This window comes from Martes martes, assembly GCF_963455335.1.
Source record: "Martes martes genome assembly, chromosome: 4".
In the NCBI taxonomy this organism is placed as follows: Eukaryota; Metazoa; Chordata; class Mammalia; order Carnivora; family Mustelidae; genus Martes; species Martes martes.
Window position 1 is genome coordinate 111,601,645 of NC_137891.1, and position 19,270 is coordinate 111,620,914.

Sequence of the window (19,270 nt, forward strand, 5' to 3'; positions counted from 1 at the left end):
GCCTACCAACCCAGTAAGAACTGTGCTTGCTTACCTCTCTGACCACATCATCTCTCTCTCCTCCTCTTACTAACCATACTCCAGTCACAGTGGCTTCCTTTATGTGAAACACACCAAAGTACCTCCACCTCAGGGACTTTGCACCTGCTATTGCCCCTGCCTAGCAGGCTTATTACAACGCTTGCAGGTTCCTCCTGGTCTTAGTGCAAGGGTCATCTCCACAAACTGGCCTTTCTAAAATGCCTTCCAATCCCCACTGTCTTTTATTTCTTTCCTAGCACTCATTATTACCTGAAATTACCTTGTATATTTTTTTTCCTTTCTTCCTTCCTTTCCTTCCCTTTCCTTCCTTCCTCTCTCTCTCTTCCTCCCTCCCTCCCTTTCTTTCTTTCTTTCTTTCTTTTCTTTCCTTCTTTTCTTTTCGTTTCATTTCATTTCTGTCTGGCTTGTTTACTGTTGTTCTCCAGCGGCTAGAATGTAAGTTCTAGAGAGCAAAACCTTTCTTGTCTACCTTGTTCACTGATGTCCTCCAGAGCCTAAAATAGGGCCTGGCACAAAATAAGTGCTGACTCGATGTTTTCTGATTATGTGATTTACTAGATGTGAAACACTATGCTAGATCTGGGATCAAATAGGAAAGACACACCCACAGAGTCATTTGACATATATATGCTTTCCTGCTTCTTACCTCTCCCTTCCAGCTCCCTGTGGGGAAGGACTTGACAGTTTTGTTCACCATTTATACCGTCTGCTTGCATGGTACCTGGTACCTAAAGCATCAATGTTTTTAAAGTGAATGACTGATTCCATGAATTTGTGGTGGCTCCAGTTACAGAGTTGAATGATTTTCCAGCAGGTTTCTGGAGCCTGAGTTGAACATACAAAATGTAGGCATTTGGTTAGATCTGGAGTAAGGATATTTAACAGTTGAAGCTAGTGTCCTGAAAGGGATGGACAGTGGGGAGTAGATTTTTTTATGGCTTCACACTTAGATGCCTTTCTAAAAAGAATGGCCCGAAGTTACAGAAGTTTTTAGTTTAGTCACTTGTAAAGAACAAAATTAATATATTGGCACATCCATTTTCTTACTCTATTCTTTAGAACGTAAATCCCAATTCGTGTTTATTTTTACTAATTAGAATGCTAAGGAATCATTCACATTTTCCCCTAGAGCAATGCAGATTTACTTATTTCATTACTTTTCTTCATGACAGGGTGTCTTAGAGAGTCCATCTACTGACTGTAAAAACTGGAGTGGATCTTTACTCTAGATAATTCCTTTATCAGTCAGCCAAAGACCAGTGAGGTTACAGGAAACAACTAAGTGTATCACCCAACCAAGTCACAGACAACAAATGTTGTCAGAATAGTTTCCCCATCCCAGTTCATCCTGGCCTTGACTTTGCACAGAGACCACCAAATAACCCTAGCAGGCCATGTTTAAAGTCACTAAGAACACAGAACTCTTATGGCAAGTCTGATTACCCAGTATTGAGTCAACCAAGGTAATTGACCCATTAGTGGTAGACTGGCTTCTCAAGATAATTGGAGGATTCAGAGGTTTTGTTTTGGTGAAAAAGGAATAAATAACTTACTGTTTACATTTTCATTAGTCATCCCCTTTCCTTTCTGATTATATTTTCTTGTGGGAAATAAAGAAAATGGGTTCCATTTTTGGATACCATGATCAAGATGTTTATATCTTTCAAAGGTTAACACTAGGAAGAGTATTTAAAAAATGAACTTGGCTTCAAGTATAATGGGAAAGTACATCATTAAAACTTTATCTCTTTCCCCAAAGAAACTTGAAGCACTCAGCAAATATTACACTCAGACTCTTTTGGCTAGGTTCATCGATTGCAAGTGATACCATCTCCTCTCACGGCAAGGGGCCTTACTCAAGGGCACATAGTCACAATCAAAGTTAGAATTTAAGCCACCTCTAAAATTGTATGCAACTGAAACCAATATTCTAGAATTGCTGCCTGACAGGATTGCTGCTCCTGGCCTGCCATAACCCCGGCTATACCCCAACTTGATTCTAATTACTCTTATCATAGAATGATAACTTGAAAGAAAAGGGGCCTTCAACTTCACTCAGTTGCACTCCTCACCTTACAGGCGAAAAAAAAAACAAATGCCAAGAAGATGAAAACACTTCCCTAAACTAATCACTAGTAGGTGGTGAGCTGGAACTGGAATCAAGGTTTTCAGATTCCCAGATGAAGTCTTTCCACCATGTTACTCAAAATAACAAAGTCTGTGCAGAAGCCTGAGGAGGGCTGAGCTCCCACTACTTGCCCCAGCCAGTGGAGGTGGCTATACTAATTTTTGTGAGTGAAAACGTAACAGTTTGGCTATGGCCACAGAAGCTTCTCCAGGACACAAAGGTCTGGGATCTAGGCTCAGTCAAGAATGAATTTATTTATCCTGGTTGTTCCAGGAACTCACTTGGCAATCTAGCCAGTGCTTAATAAATATTAACATGATTTGGGGCGCCCAGATGGCTCAGTTGGTTAAGCATCTGACTCTTGATTTTAGCTCAAGTCATGATCTCAGGGTCATGAGATTCGAGCCCTCCATCGGGCTCCACACTCAACATGGAATCTGCTTTTCCCTCTTCCTCTGCCCCTCCCCCTGCTCTCTCACATAATAAAATCTTTAGAAATATATATATATATATAAAATATATTTATTTATATTATTATATTACATTAATTTATATATGTATATAAATTAACATGATTTAATATTCTTCTCAACTCTACCTGAATGTGTTTTTTGTTTTGTTTTAAGTGGAGAAGAATCAATTCTCTTAATATGTGTCTTGAGGATAAAGTAGGTGACAGATCTGTGAAAGGCAAGGGCCTCCAGGCTTGAGGTGTAGCAAGTATAAGGGCATGCAGCTTGGATGCAGCATCCACCTGCTGAATGTTGGATGGATAGGATGGGGTAAAATCACTGAGAACTTTAAATCTGGTTGATGGAGTTTAGACTTGGGAGTAGAGTATTCTATTCAGAATATTCATAAATTCTGAGCGGGGCTGTGACACATTTAGGATGTGTTTGAAAATGAGTCAGGCAGTAGCGTGTGTGACAGATGGGCAGGGAGAGACTATGTAGTGGGAAAGACCAATTGGGAGACTGTATGGCAGTTGAAGAAGGAACGTTTTAGAGTTCTTCTCCATGTCACCTTTCTAGCAATTCAGACACAGAAACTGGAGACCTAACACATCCAGTGCAGCCTGGCTATACCTGCTCCAGGTTATACAGGCTTCTGCTCCCTGCTTTGAACTTTGTCCCCCCCCAACCCCCACCATCCAATGACCACCTCACCTCGGCAGTCAAACCACCACCACCCACCCCCGATGCAAGGCTGCAGCTTTCTCCGTCTGCAGCAGTCTCCAACTAGTAGACCTGCAGGCAGACTCCTCAGATGCCCTTCTCTGGGCATCATCTCTAGACCTTACCCGAGATCTCTGACTAGAAAAGGCTGGGTTGTGCTCGCTTCGGCAGCACATATAGAAAAGGCTGGGCTGACACCATGGGCAGCACTGAGTTATGAGGACAGAGAGCAGACCTGAAAGGGCTGTGGGGAAATCATGGGTCAATGACAGGAACCTGGAATACACAGATGCAAGGGGTCAAGGCAAGATCATGGTTCAGAAATGAGAAAAACCGACAGGAGCTACAACCAGGAGGCACTTTGAGAGAGACTTTTCCTTTCCCCAAGAATGAATTCCTCACATGGCCATTATTTTAAAAGTCGACCACAGGCTCCACTCTGCTTTCCTAACTACTGTACTTTAACCTTTCCTCATGTATAGAATGCCTGAAACCCTGACTTCCCTCTTTCCTCTTGTCCAAAGCATCCCCTTAAGAGCTACCACCATTCTCTAACCTCACACTGAGTCCTCGGCTCCCCATATTCTGACATCACATCTAGTGGCATCTGTCACCTCTCAGTTCCACAGTCTTATTCGTGAGTTACATTCTGTTTTTTAAATCCTCCTGGTTCTCCCTTTGTAATATTTAGCAGATCTGGCCCTTTTGTTTTTCCTCCTTGTCCAAGGCCACACATCACTTTTTAACCACTTTGCAGTTGCCTGGCCAATTTCTCCATCCCTAGCCTATTTCCGTACTCCCATTCATCTGACACTGAGAATCTTCCTCAGATGCCAGTCCAATCATATTACTAAGCCTTAAAGCTACACTTGCTCCATTCTAATTGCTGTATTTCAAGTTAAAGCTCTTCCTCATAGGTTGGAAGAGTTGGAAGGAATGTTGGAGATAACAAAACTAAGACTCACAGAGATTAAGATACTTCTTCACAGGTACCTTGGACTCTTGGCCACTTCACTCTCTGCAAATTGCTCTTTTCTGATTTACAATTCAAACAAAATCCTACCCTCTTGTGCCACATCCATTCATTCATCCTTTTTGTCCACAGCACAGAATACTTTTATCTATTTTTTAAGGATTTTTTAAAACTTTTATTTGAGAGAGAGCACAAGCAGGGGGAACAGCAGATTGAGCAAGGAGCCTGATGCGGATTCCGGACTCCATCCCAGACCCCATCCCAGACCCCTGGGCTCACGACGTGAGCCGAGCCGAAGGCAGACATTTAACGACTGAGCCACCCAGGCATCCCCACAGCATACTTTTAAAACTGCTCATTTCATCTGCTAAGACCTCTTATGATGAGCCTGACAACACAGATTATTCCACAAAACTTAACTGTTGGGCATAGCTGGGTTTTGTTGTTTTTGTTTTTGTTTTTTAAACTATAACAGACCAAGACTTGGGGTCTTCCAGAGACTCAAGCTGCCCACTAGAATCACTGCTCCGTGGGGGCGCCCCCTCATTCCTGCCTCTGTATGGAGGCATCTGTCAGCACTGGGTGAAACACTGCCAAGAGAGACAAATGACAGATACAGTCACATACCATTACCCGCATACATACACATACATATATAAAGACAAGTACCATACGATTTCACTCAAATGTGGCATTTAAGAAACAAAACAAATGGTTACTGGAGGGGAGGTGGGGTGGGATGGGATAAATGTGATGGGGATTAAGCTCATCACTTGTGATGAGCCCTGGGTGTTGTATATAAGTGATGAATCACGAAATTCTAACCAGAAACCAGTATTGCACTGCATGTTAACTAACTGGAATTTAAACAAAAAGTGAAGGAAAAAAGGCATATATAATGAATGTTTACATTTTATTTTAATAAATTCTTGTAATGTGTACAGGAATTTCATTACATTATTTTTGGTAAGTTCATGTCACCCAAAATGCAATGTTTACATACATAACATTTTGTTTTTTTTCTCTGTGATTTTTATTCTTTTCTTACTGTGTTTTATCTTTTCTTTTCTGTGTCATCCCAAATATCTATCTATCCTTGAACTTTATCCATAGAAATGCAGCCCATCATCCATATTGCCCTTCATTTCTCCCTATGAGTCCCTTCTTGGAAAGTTCTGCTAGGTAATTTCTCGAATGGTGTAATCAATGATTTGTTGAGATGACAAGACTAGATGTGGTGGAATTTAGCTGGAGGTAGATGAAAAGAGGAAGAGGCTTTTTAGCCAATGGAGAGTCAAGCTCCAAGCCTAGGAGCACTGTGCCATAAGCAATAATGAGCTACTCAAGCAGATGTGTACATAGGCCTTATTTGAAGAGTCCAACTTGTGAGAAGCATCTAGGAACAGATGATCAGTTACTAGAATGGGGAAAATTGCAAATCTGCCAACTTGCTTATTTTGTACATGTTTAAGGATCATCAACAGGGAAAGAATGAAATCACTTAACTTTGGTAAAGACTAGGAAATAAAGGGTGGCTCATCTTTGAGACAGCCTGAGGTGTGAGAGAGAGCGCCCATTTACACTTGCTTAGAGGGGTTCTGAATCCTTGTAATTTTACCTGTGGCCTCTCTCCACGAACAGCTGTGGCTGCTATTTTAATTTTGAAATTCAGCTGTTCCTTTGCCAGTCTTGACACAACATTTTAGGCATGTTCTGAAGCATGACTCATGATACGCTCTCTAAAGGCCAAATCACTTCAGTATTCTAGGCAATTAGCTCTCTGCTTCCGATCTGCTGGATATTCTCGGACCAAGATGCGAGATGAAGACCATGGACAATTTAAGAAGGGAAGAATTCCAGCCAAGACATTAGGCAAAAAACATTCAAGACCACATGAGAGGTCTAAAGGACATGGGGAAGCAGATTAAAAACATAACTGCAAAGTTTTACTTAATCTAAAAGAGCCTATTGATTAGATAGCACCATCCCTCCCATCAACAAGCACGACTACAGTGTTTGCTATGCCTCCTGGTTTGTTATATGGCAGGGACCCCAGGGAGGAAAGGGAGGAAAGAGGGTAAACAAACTCTATAAACATCTTGAAGAATAAATATTAGCTTTTGGATTCAAGAGCTAGGAGAGATGACTTGAGGAAAGTAATTTTTATCATCTATTCATTAATTGTGGTTATAGTGTACACTTTGCAGACTCAAACTTTTGCACTAAATGATTGTGATTTTATTAATTTTTTTTCACAAAATACAAAGCTTTGTACCACATTAGTGTTCTAACACAGGAAAATCTCAAGATTTTCATTGGGAGGAGGGATGATTTATATATCTAGGACTGATTTTATACATATTCTTAAGATTAATATTAAATAAAATGTCAGGACAAAGGAATGCCAACCTTGTAGAACATGCAGATTATTGCTTAGAACTTGCATATACTTTAAACTGACACACATACAAACAAAGAATACAGACATTTTTAAATTTTGAGGGAATTACCTAGAGATATTCATTAATCCCATTCAAATTAAACACAACCAGAGACAAAGAATACTAAATTGCTATTTTAATTGCTGATAAATCTGAGTAACACTGATTTATAAATTACCAAGTCTCACATTTTGTAAATAAGACAAAGTTCTTCATTCAGCCTTACAGAAATAAATTAGGAGATGTGTTCTCAAAATGTTAAATGTATTTTGAAAGACTTCCAAAATCTTTATAACAATTAAATAGTAAGGTTGTATATTCCCAGAAAAAAATGTGTATATCACTAGAGCTATCACACTTGCTGCAATTTTCAAGCAGCTTTTTCAAATGAAATCTATGTCTAAAAGTTATTACAAATTCTAATAATTACCCAAAAAACCTCATAATGCATCCTAGTTACAAGTTAGTAACAGAGTATTATCTATGCAAAAATTCCTTACGTAAAAAGCAGACATAATTATAATCGAAGCAAACCAAGCAAGAAACAGAAAAATATATAGCATATTTTATTTACAGTTATATTTTAGGCTTCATTAACCAAGAAGTAGCAAATATCTAATGCACACTTAATTACAGAATTATGTAAAGACAGAAAGAAAAAGAATATACAGATGATGATTAACGAGTTTTCAGCCAGAGGTATTATATCTTTAAGATTTAGAAATAGTTCTCATTGTTTTTGGTCTTAAATATAGGGCCTGATACCAAAACTGTCTAGTTTGCTGTAGACATTTTCAATGCAAACAAATGGTTTATGGTGTAACCAACAAGGGAGCCAGTGTAAACATTTTCAATGCAAACAAACCAATCTTTAGCAGCTAGCCTTCAGTTCTCCATTGCTATCCAAAATATCTTCAAATAAAGGTACAATTTACTACCAAGGTTAGTAGGGGCAGTTTGAGGTCTGGGCTAGAAAGGGATAGGGCTCAAGTCCTTGGGTGTTGCATTCGTAAAACGTGCTGAGTAATCCACTTGCTGGTAAGTTAAAAGAAACATGACCATAACTAAACCAGCTCAATTAAAGAGCAGGACTCAGGAATGGTGACACAGACCAGAAGCCCCTCCTCCTAACAGCCTTGTAACAGAGCTACGTCCATTCGTCCTGCTGCCATGGGGTCTAAGAAAGAACATTTAGATAATTTACAGGCCTACAATGAATCCCTCGGGGAAACATATAAAGCTCTTACTGCTAAGCCAGTTTAAGAAAAAGACTACAGATATTTCTCAATAAAACCAGAACCTTATTAGCCTTGTTTCATCTCATAACAAGTATTATTAAATACTAAATAGCTTCCGATAGCCTCTTAGCAATTATGGTTTGCTGAACTCTACTTAAACTTACTGCAATGCTTCCTCCCCCCACCGCCCCCCGCCGCCCCATGGAAGAACATACTTGAAAACTCTGAAGTTTGCCACAATAGACCAGAAAGCTTGTGGGTATGGGGAAGCCTCAAAAGAAGATCTTGAAAGGTGCTGACATAAGGGATGGAGGTGCTGGTAAAATCTTAAGGGTGTTAGGAGGACAAGTTAGAAGGACTGGAAGGATTCAGAGAAAAACTTCTAGGTGAGGGAGGGGCATCATGCCTTTTAAGGGAAAATCAGTCGTGGCGTCTCCAACTCCATGTGCTGCTGGCTTCTCACTGTTCTCACACATACCCCATGTACTTCTTGTGAGAAATCCTTTGCAGGAGCTTTAGTGTGCCTGTGGTCAACCAAGCTGTGGTTAAGGCTGGGTGGTTTGTGTGTGTGCCCAAGGTCTCTAGACACAGGAGGGGGTCTCGCTGCTATACTGGATAGTACCCATGGAGAAACACTGTGCCACATTTCTGACAAAATTGTAGGAGTTTGCTTCTTCTGGAACCCAAGACACACAAACACATAGTGTTCCATGAAGTAAAACTGATGAGGCCAACAATGACATGGATTTCTCAATTTTCAAGTGACAGACTCAAACACTGAAAGCCAATTTGTATGTTTATTTCCATACTGGAGTTAAGAGTAACCTAGAAACTGAAATTTATTCAAACATTTATTTTAATAGTGCCTTTCGGGACATGTTTATTTCCCTTAAAAATGAAAGAGAACAAATATGAGTATGACAACACTTTCCCCTTGATATCTCCACAAGACTGTTTCTAACGCATGATGACAAATGGTGTAACCAACCATAAAAGTGGCCCTTCACGTCCATGAAGAACTGTTCTCCAAACACCCAATGCACCTCACAGAAAGTGTACAATCTAAAAACTGACACTTCAGCAAAAAGTTGAGTCAAACAGATTAAAATTTAGAAAAGAATTTGATTCAAACACCTATAAACGAGGCAGTTTTTAAGACCTTTACAATCGTACTGGGGCATCCATGGTATATCAGTCACCTTCAGGAATGGTGAAGACATTATTATTTCTCTAAACATAGCACTAACCATGAAACAACAAAACTAAACAGCTGGAATAAAAATTGCGTCTTAACCAACTGTAAGGTATCAAGACACAACTTATGCAGGAGTTAATTTCTTTGCACTCATATATGACTCCATTTTGAATTTTAAATAAATGCAAACAATACTCACTAGAAAAATTTCAGAGACAAGAATGTAAATTCTACAAATTCAAGCTCCTAATTTTTAAATTCTCCCAAACAAAATATCAGATGCAGAATCTATGATCTTGCATGCTATTTTAGTTGATTTTCATTCACTTTCAAAATTTTGTAAGAATTGTTATTTTTTAGACTACTACCCATTCAAAGAACATCTTTATAGTTATAGGTTGTCACTAATCTTTTTCTATAAAAATAGAGCTGCTTAAAAATTTATACCAATTTGCTTTTATTTGCTATAAATATTTTAATAGTTGTTAAATTCAGAATGCCTAATAGAATCATTTAAATTAATCTGTGTAGTCAAAATACTTAATATGTAAAATGTCTAGCAAAAGTTTGTCATTTAATAAATGAAAAATTCATCGTTTAATAAATGACATGTTCTGTCTTTAACTCCTTGTATCTTAGGTAGGTGGATACAATCACAGAACAGTGAAGTATAGCTCCTATAAAGATCTGACCTAAAGTAGTATGGCAGTTTATAGTGTCTTTTCCATTTCATGCGTGTTGTACAAGGAAATAAGTAGCTTCTACTTTTGGATATTGAATGTGGATGTTGAATTAGCTGTGATGCAGTCAGCATAAGATAAGAATTGCTGACTAAGGGGAATAATGAACTTTAGTTCAAAACACTGATATTTTAAACACTTGTTTTGTGAGCAACTATACTAATGAAAAGTGCTATATCAATGAAAGTAAAAATAAAGTTTTAAGCATGAAATAGCAACTATAAAAACTGAAACTGCTATATGGAAACTCACTGATGAGTTTTATATTACGATACATTGCAATATATTGCTTTATATTGTCTTCATTTTGATGGTGGGTTTAAAATCTGTGTTCAGAAACTATAGAAATATCCCAAGAGTCAAAAATACTTATTCCAAGTTTTGCTTCTTTTTAAAGGAATTTCCAAAATAGTTTTCTAATATAAATGTTTTCCTTTTAAAAATCCAGTTTTCTTGCAAAAGAGCAAGAAAAGAGCAAGATAAAACCATGTGCTTTCCTAACCCCCTAAACAACCAATACTCACTTAAGTGCCTATGATGGCAAAGGTACTAAATTTGGTAACAAATTATCAATGTAATATTAGTAGCTTTAAAAACAAATACCTATACTTTACATTACTTTAATTAAGTCTTTCAAAAATAAGTGTACCTACTATAAACCAATCAATCTGATTTTCTCACTGAGTTAATGACTGAGATTTCAATTACCTTCTTTAAATGTTCTAAAACTTATCAGGCTCTCTCTGCATTAGACAGCCAGATCAAATCAAATCAAATCAAAGTCTGATCTATCCAACCCGCCTCCCTTCACCATCATAACATGGACAGTGAAAGTGAATCATTCTCCTGTCAGCTGAGAAACTGAGTGGATTAGATCTTTTGGTTTGGGTTCAATTAAACTCAAGCAGCCATCACTGATTAAATTTCTTTCTTTCTTAGGTAAGAACAATCATTAAAATCAAGTACTTGAGAAAAATAAATAAAGGCAGTAACAGCTAACTATATAATTCTATATTTGGGTTGTAAGAATCAAAGAAAAATCAAACATATACTTACACATACACACACAAAAAAAACCCCAAAACCAAAAAACCAGAGTCACCAGCCATTGATCATCACATGAGACAAGGATATTAATTATCGGAATAATTGGATTAAATTATCTATTTTTTTCCTGTTCTTTAGGAAAGACAGAAATTCAAAGCACTCAAAATGCTGGTTAAGCAAGCATGGATGTAAACTGTGAGTAAAAATGTGAATACTGACTTTTTGGAGTTTTGGTCTCCTTAAGAAGAGGCCTATGTCATGTTAGGAACATGACAAATATACATTGGATAACACTTTGGTACTGATGATGTTGGGTTCTGAACTTAGGGGAGGTTTTACAAGTAGAAATAATATATTTTTCCACAGAAAAAATGCAAGGGAAACAGAGACAGCAGTGTTAAAGCTTTTTTCTTAATGATTCCTCCTATTAGCCTAAATAGTCATACATAACATGCATTTTTAGAAGAGGAATCTGTCTCTTAAGGAGCTCTGTTAAGATCTGTCTTAAGACTTACTACGAATTTAAAAAGCAGTACTTTGATAAAATGTTAAAAATAGAAATAATAAAGTGACATCTGAAAAACCTAAAAATTAAAGAAGTATTTCCATGACTGAACTAATATTCCCAAAGTAAGCAAAATACTTCATCATTCATAAACAACAGCATATCTAAACAAAAAATACATCATTTCTAACAGCCAAAGAAAACATTTCAACAATTTAGAAATTAAGCCCTAAACGGGTATTGACAGCCACAGTAGGAAATGAGTGCAGTACAACAAAATGTTGAGAGCTATTTACACATATAAAAGCAGTTCCCATCTTTCAGCAAAATTGATGACATAAAAACAAGTGCACCCAATAAGCATAGTTGTCTTTTCACAGAGAAAAATACCAATGCAGGTTAACAGATTTCTGAAAAGATTCACCATTATATGTATAATTTTTTATTTAAATCTTTAAGATTTTATCCATGCTTACAATGCAGAAGAAAATCAGAAAAGAAATCTTGGAATAAAAACTAAGTTTTAGTTTCTCTTTTCTAAAGATTAAAAAAAAGAGCACTGAAACCCTCGTTAACAAATATAATTAATAAGAAGTACTAGAACATGCCAAGAATTCATCCTATCAGTAGATATAATGTGGATAGTAACAAAGTATGCTTATCAGTAGCCCACCTTTAGTCAAGTTTTCCATTCTGCAGACTAGTTTTGGCTTTCTCTTGTCTGATGAGAGAGATGACTTTGATGCAACCCTTTGTAATTTTGATCATCCACATGACATTCATCACATCCAAAACAACACAAGTAGAGATCCAGGAACATTGGATTAAAAATCCAAGCCTTATGTAGGCTTCTGTTCCTAACAAGGAATATATGTAACTATAAAAAGGAGGTATTGGGACAATCCGTACGATGAAGAACACCACTGTCATAAGTATTCCATTGATGACGTTAGCCTTGGAAAATTTAGGATACTTCAGAGCTTCAAAGAACCACCTGGAAAAAATTTTTAAAAGCATCACATTTACTCTGCATCTCCAAAGATTAACTTTTTTAATTTTAGTTTTTAGTTTTTAAAATTCAGTGAACATCCTCTTAAGATTTATATAGAGAGGCAAAGGGCCTAGAATAGCCAACACAATTCTGAAAAGGAAGAAAGTTGGCAGACTTGTACTACCCACTTCAAGACTGACTTACTATATAAAGCTACAGTATTCAAGACAGCATAGCATGGGTAAAAGAACAAATAGATCAACAGTGTTAGCCCAGAAATAGACCTACACAAATTTACTCAACTGATTTTTGACTACAGTATAAAGGTAATTTAATGGAGAAGGAATACTTTTTCCAACAAACAACTGGAACAATTGGATATTCATATGCAGAAAAATAAACGTAGGCAGAGACATCACATTTTACACAAAAATTAACTCAAAAGGAGCCACAGCCTTAAACATAAAATGAAAAACTATGAAATTTCTAGAAGAAAACATAGGGGAAAATCTGTATGATCTTGGGTTTGGTGATTGTACTTTAGATATAACACCAAAAGCAAAATCACAGAAAAACATATTGTTACTAAAAATACTCTTAGTAAAATTAAAAACTTGCTCTGTGAAAGGCACTGTTAAAACAGAATAAAAAGACATCGATGCACTAGGAGAAAATATTTACAAAATACATATAGCATAAAGTACTTGTATCCAAAATATAAAAAGAAGTCTTAAAACTCAACAATAAGGCAACAACCCAATTCAAACATGGGCAAAATACCTTAAACACCTCATCAAATAAGATATACAAAAGGAAAATAAGAATATAAGGTGTTCAGCATCATGTCATTAGAAGACTGTAAATTGAAACTATGAGATACTACTACATACCTATAAAAATGATTAAAATCCAAAATTCTGGCAATACCAATTGCTAGCAAGGATATGGAACAACAGGAATTTTAAAGCCTTGCTAGCAAGAATAAAATGGTAAAACCACTTTGGAAAACAATATGGCAGTTATAACACTAAACATGTTTATAGCACATAATCCAGCAATTACTCTCCTAGGTATTTTTCCAACTGATTTGAAAATTAAGTCCACACAAAAAATTACACACAAATGTTTACACCAAGTTTATTTATAATTGCAAAAAACTGGAAACAAGCAAACAACCAAGATGTTATTCAATAGGTGAATGGAGGGGGCACGTGGGTGGCTCAGTGGGTTAAGCATCTGCCTTCAGCTCAGGTCATGATTTCAGGGTCCTGGGATCGAACCTCACGTCAGGCTCTCTGCTCAGCTGGGAGTCTGCTTCTCCCTTTCACTCTCCCTCTGCTCTCCCCTGGTCTCTCTCAAGATAAGAAAACTGGATAAGCAAATTGTGGTATATCCACATAACAGAATGCCATTCAGCAATAAAAAGGATAAACTACCAATTTACATAACCACATGGATGACTCTTAAATGCATATTACTAAATGAAAGGAACCGGTCTGAAAATGCTACTCCCAGTATGATTCCATTTATATAACATTTCAGAAAAAGCAAAACTAAAAAGACAAAAAAACAGGTCAGTAGTTGCCAGAGGTTCAGGGAGAGAGGAAGAGAGTGAAGTAAGTGAAGCATAAGAGGTAATTTAGGGTGGTGAAACAATTCTGTATAATACTGTATTGGTGAGTATATGATGTTATGCATTTGTCAAAATCCACAGAACAGCATGAAGAGTACGTACAAATTTTAAAATGTCACTTAGGAGGCTGGGGGTGCCAGGATAGAATCTAGACTGTGACAAAAGAAACTTCTGAAACATTATACATATATATTGGGATTTAGCAAATAAGTACATCTGTTTGATGGTGAAGTGGGACCAAGTGTCTCACTGCTAGAGTGGAAAGTTACAGACAAGTGAGTGGAAAAGTCTAGACTGATCCATATGCTACTGGATTAGAGTTGAAAACATCAGTATGACCTCATTTAGCTTAATATAAATACAGATGTAGTAAAAATAATTATAGCTAGCTATGTATACACAGGTTAGTATACTTCCAAGTTGTCACCTGGAAGAACATAGAAACAATGACGCCCCATAGTAATGAGCACACCCAGGGCCTAGATCTTGGTTTCTAATACCATTCTCCAATAAAAGGAGCCAGGGCTCCTTGAGACATGGCTGATTCTAGGGCTGGAACAGAGAATATACAATAAGAATCCAGCATATTTTTTACAGTCAGAAAGTAAGGAAGTACTCAAAAATCAAAATGATGAGGTTCTACCAAAGGCACAAAGAAACCAACTGAAAGAGTTCAATGGTAAAAGCTGTAACATTTTGAACAAAAAATAAATAAATAATATAGTACTAGATTAAAACCACCTGAAGTATAAATAGATATCCATGAATCCATAGTATTATAAATGAATGAAGGAATGAGTGATTGGAAGAGAAAAGATAAATATCCTATGCAGAATAAATTGAGAAATCTGACAAACCCCCTTCAGCCAGGTGAACAAGGAAGACATCCAGCATTAAGTCGTGTTTATAGCAGGGAGGCCTAACATGCTGTCATGAGAATGGCACTTTACTTCTGTAGTCTTCTTCCCAAAACCCCATAACCCGAGTCTAATCATGAGGAAAAACATCAGACAAATCCAAAATGAGAAATATTCCACAAAACACCTGACCAGTACTCAAAAACACCTCAAAAAACAACAGAAGTCTGAGAAACTGTCACAACAAAGGAGTCTAAGGAGATATAACTAAATGTAATGTGGTATCCTGGAGGGGGTCCTGGTACAGAATAGATAAAACTTAGGAATTCTGAATACAGTACAGACTTTGGTTAATAATAATGTACCGGTATTTGTTCATGAATTGTGACAAATGTACCCTACTAATGTAAGATCTCCTTCTTCTTGTTCCATCTAGATGGATTCTTTTGTCTCTCTCATCAATGTGCTCAATTCTTCCTAATCCAAAAGTCTCTCCTCTGCTCATCTTCCCTATCATGCTTTCTGAAAGAGAAGCCAACAGTATATTCACAAACATTCTTGCTACACTTCACAATCCAGTACAATACAATCACATTCTCCTACAAAAGAAATTGGTCACCAGTGGCTTCTCCATACCCAAGACAGTGGGTCTGTCTTAGCCTTCATCCTAAGTGGCCTTTTTATAGCATACAACATTGCCAACCATCATACTTCCATCTCTCCTGACCTCCATGATACTATTTTCCTCTTGGTTCTTAACTACACTTTCTCAGTCTCTACTTCCTCTGCCTGTCCCTTAAATATCTGTGCCTCCCAAGCACCATTCCCTTCTCTATGCATTACCAAGGACATTTCAGCCATTCTCAAGGGCTCAACATCCTAACATTAATCTCTAATTTCAAGTCCTCTCTCAAGGTCTACTTGTAGTTCCAGATTTTTAATTTGTTGTTGAACATTTTCACCTCATTTATTGGTGAGCATTTCACAAATCACAAATTCTCATATATGCCCAAAACTCAACATGCCTGAAACCAATACCCTATTCCTTGCCTAACCACTCCTCCCCACCACTGCAACAGAAAACTGCCTGTTTCTCTTCTGATCCTCCCAATCACTTGTGGGTTTTTTGATAGATGGAAATATTTTTATTTTCATGAATAAAACTCCATTGTAGTATAAAAATTAAGGAATTTGCATAAGCAAACTTTCACAATTGCACTAAGCTATAGAAAATTGGTTTGTATAATTAAATGGTTACATTTCAGGGAGCTGGATTAAGACTGGAAAGAGCCCAAAGGCCATCATTTCAATACAGTTTGTATGTTAGTGTGTCATGAGCATCCCAGTGTTTGCTTTTCTTTGTTCAAATTCAGGTCTTTCTGTGGAAAACGTGTGTGTGTGTGGTCTATAGATTTTATTTATTTATTTTAAAAACTGAAGTATAATTGACATAGCATAGTATATTAGTTTCAAGTGTACAACATAGTGGTTCCACGTATGTACACATTGGGAACTGATCACCACAATAAGTCTAGTTATTGTCTGTCATTATGCAAAGTTGACAAAACATTATTGATTATATTCCCCATGCTGTCCTTACATCCCCACTCATTTTATAACTGGAAATTTATACCTACTAATCCTCCCAATCTTCATCAGTGGTATCACCAACAACTTTTAGTCATCCTATACTATTATTCCAATAGTCTGTAACCAAGCCCTGTCCATTTCATTTCCTTATCCTTCCCTGATTCATCCCATTCTCATTGCTGCCATTATAATCTCGGGTCCTCAGTATCTCTTACATCTATGACTACAATGACTCAACTGGTCTCCCCTGACTCAACCTTTCTAGACTATTCTCTTCTTACAAGTCCTATACTGTATTTAGTCCAGAATACTTTGTTGTTCAAGCACTTCGCGCACTTTCCAAATACTTGGTTGTGTGGGAAGGTGATTATCTACAAATGCAGACTTAAAGAACTTGTCCTTTGGCTTTACCATGCAATCACCATATTTATCTTCTGCCAATTTTTTTCAAGTGACCAGTGCCTGGTCTTTAAGTGAGACTATTTTTTAATTAATTAATTAATTAATTAATTTTGAGAGAGAGAGAGAGCGCGCGCACACATGTGCAAGTGTGAGCAAACAGGAGAGGGGCAGAAAGAGGGGAAAAAGGAAATCTCAATGCCCAGCACAGAGCCCCACTTGGGGCTCGATCTCTTGACTCCAAGATCATGACCTGGGCTGAAATCAAGAGCTGGATGCTTATTCAGCTGAGCAACAGCCAGGCACCCCAAGCCAACCTCTTTTTAAAGAAAGAGCTCATATATTAATTCAAGGTGAAGAAATATTTTATATAGTTGCTCTTCCTCTCTCAGATCAAAAGGGCCACTTATTTTGCTGGAATCTACTTTTTACCTAATTTGAACACTCTTTCATCCCAATAAAGGCTAATAGTTTGTCAATGTATTGAAGCTGAGAGGGAAAGGGGTAGGAGGAAGAAGGAAGACATGCATGTGGGAAGAAAGGACAGAGGAAAAACTCTCTTTTACCCACCATCTACAGTTATTACTAAGACAAGGAATACAAGAAAAGATAGCACATTGTGTGTGTTTATAATCCTCAGCCAACTCCATAGAGAAAAATCTGTCTTTGGTCATTTAGCACTTCTTCCTCCCATTGCCCTTCTAAACTAACTTGAATCTTGCAGTTATGTCCTGGGAATTACTGTGCACAGTGTGGTACTAACTACAAATAGTGTACAAACAATGTATTATATGGTATAACTCATATCTGGAAAAAGCAGAAGGGGCTCCCTGCAGGTAGAGAAAGAAAGAAAAAAGTGAGAAAAGAGGATGAAAGCAAAAAATCAGTCCCTACACAGCACTGGTTCAGTGAGTTTTTGGAGTTCAGAGTTGAGAGTCAGAAGTTTGAATGAGCCTTGGGAAAGCTGCAGGGTCCGGGAGATATTGTGAGTTCAAGAGGAGCGAAGAGAATTTTAAGAAGTGTTGCTGTGAGTAACAAACTGGATCTTTGTTGACATCCTTGGAAAAACTCCAATAAGGTTTTGGATGACTGTACTGTTTCTGGGACTCTACAGAGAGCCTGGGCAGTAAATTGACCCTGGTTATATCTTGGTTGCAAATGTCATTCTTTCAGGCATGTAAACACTGGTATTTAATAAATATTAACTCTGAAATTTTAGGGACTCAGAAATTAATTTTAGAAAAGTTACCTTCCGCCCCAATGTTATTTTGGCTCCCCTTCTTCTAAGCTATTCCTTCATTATCTTTTCTTCCTTGTCTTATGCTTCCATTCTAGACACTCAACTTAATCCTCTCAATGCCATCTTTTCTCATGGCTTCAAATGTCTCCTCTATCTGATCATTCCAAAATTCCTCTCTGTACCTCTCACTATATTTCCACTCAGGTGCTCTGTTTGTCCTCTCACCGAACAGCTCCAAACCAAACCCACCACCTCACCTCTAGTCTTCTTGTCTCCTCATCTCTTTTCATGGGCCCATTCCTCAAAGGTACAGACAGCAGAGAAATTATCCTAAACTCATCCTTTTTCTCTATCTCTAATTTCTCATCCATTGCCAATTTCACTTTTTCTTCCCTGAAAATCTCTATTCTGTCATCTTTTCTCTATCTCCACAGCCTAATTTGGGGCTCCTATTTATTTTCTGGACTAATGAGATTGTACCATTCATTCACACAACTAAGAGCTGTCTGCTAACTTTCTAACCCAATCTTTTGCCTCCAGTCTTCCAATCTATCCTACAAATACCAAAAACTACAATTACTCAGTGCTATTTTCAGAATGTCTTCCTCCACTGGTCTACATTCTCTCTGTCCACCAGGTCAAGTGCAATCAGCTCTCTCTGACACTCAACAACCTCTATGTCTCGCCACCTTCCTCCTAGACATACTTTTTGATTCCGCAAGTTTAGGTTTTTCTTTCATAGAGCATGATTATTCCACTTTTTAAAAACTTATGTTCATTCCTTCTTCCTTGAATGGAGGGTCTCCCATCCCCACCCACTTCTAAAAACATCCTAAAACATTTTAAGAATAAGTTGTGCCTTCTCTATGAAGGCTTGCATGACAAATACCAATCAATAATAGATCTTAAAATGTGGTCCATGAACCCCTGAGACTTTCTGCAGGGTGTACAAGGGAAAACTTTTTATAATATTAAAATATTATATGTTATTATATGTTAATATATATTATATTATATATTATATTATATTATATATTTTAATTATATTAAAATATTATATGTGCTAACTTCTACAA

At 37.3% G+C, this 19,270-nt stretch overlaps 1 protein-coding gene across 8 annotated transcripts in view; it reads right to left on the reverse strand.

Moving 5' to 3' along the window:
* Positions 1-334: 334 nt before the first annotated feature.
* Positions 335-19,270, reverse strand: part of LOC308340832 (TLC domain-containing protein 4-like) — a 112,851-nt gene continuing 93,915 nt past the window's right edge. For 5 of the 8 annotated variants that reach the window (XM_080800241.1, XM_080800239.1, XM_080800238.1 and 2 more), the window contains exon 7: positions 8,781-12,478. In XM_080800241.1, coding sequence (XP_080656367.1) covers positions 12,160-12,478 — 319 coding nt within the window. In that variant the 3' untranslated portion in view covers positions 8,781-12,159. Of the gene's footprint in view, positions 868-4,442; positions 4,909-8,780; positions 12,479-19,270 lie in introns of those variants that run through there. The other 3 variants (XM_080800244.1, XM_080800242.1, XM_080800243.1) reach the window with 2 other exon arrangements.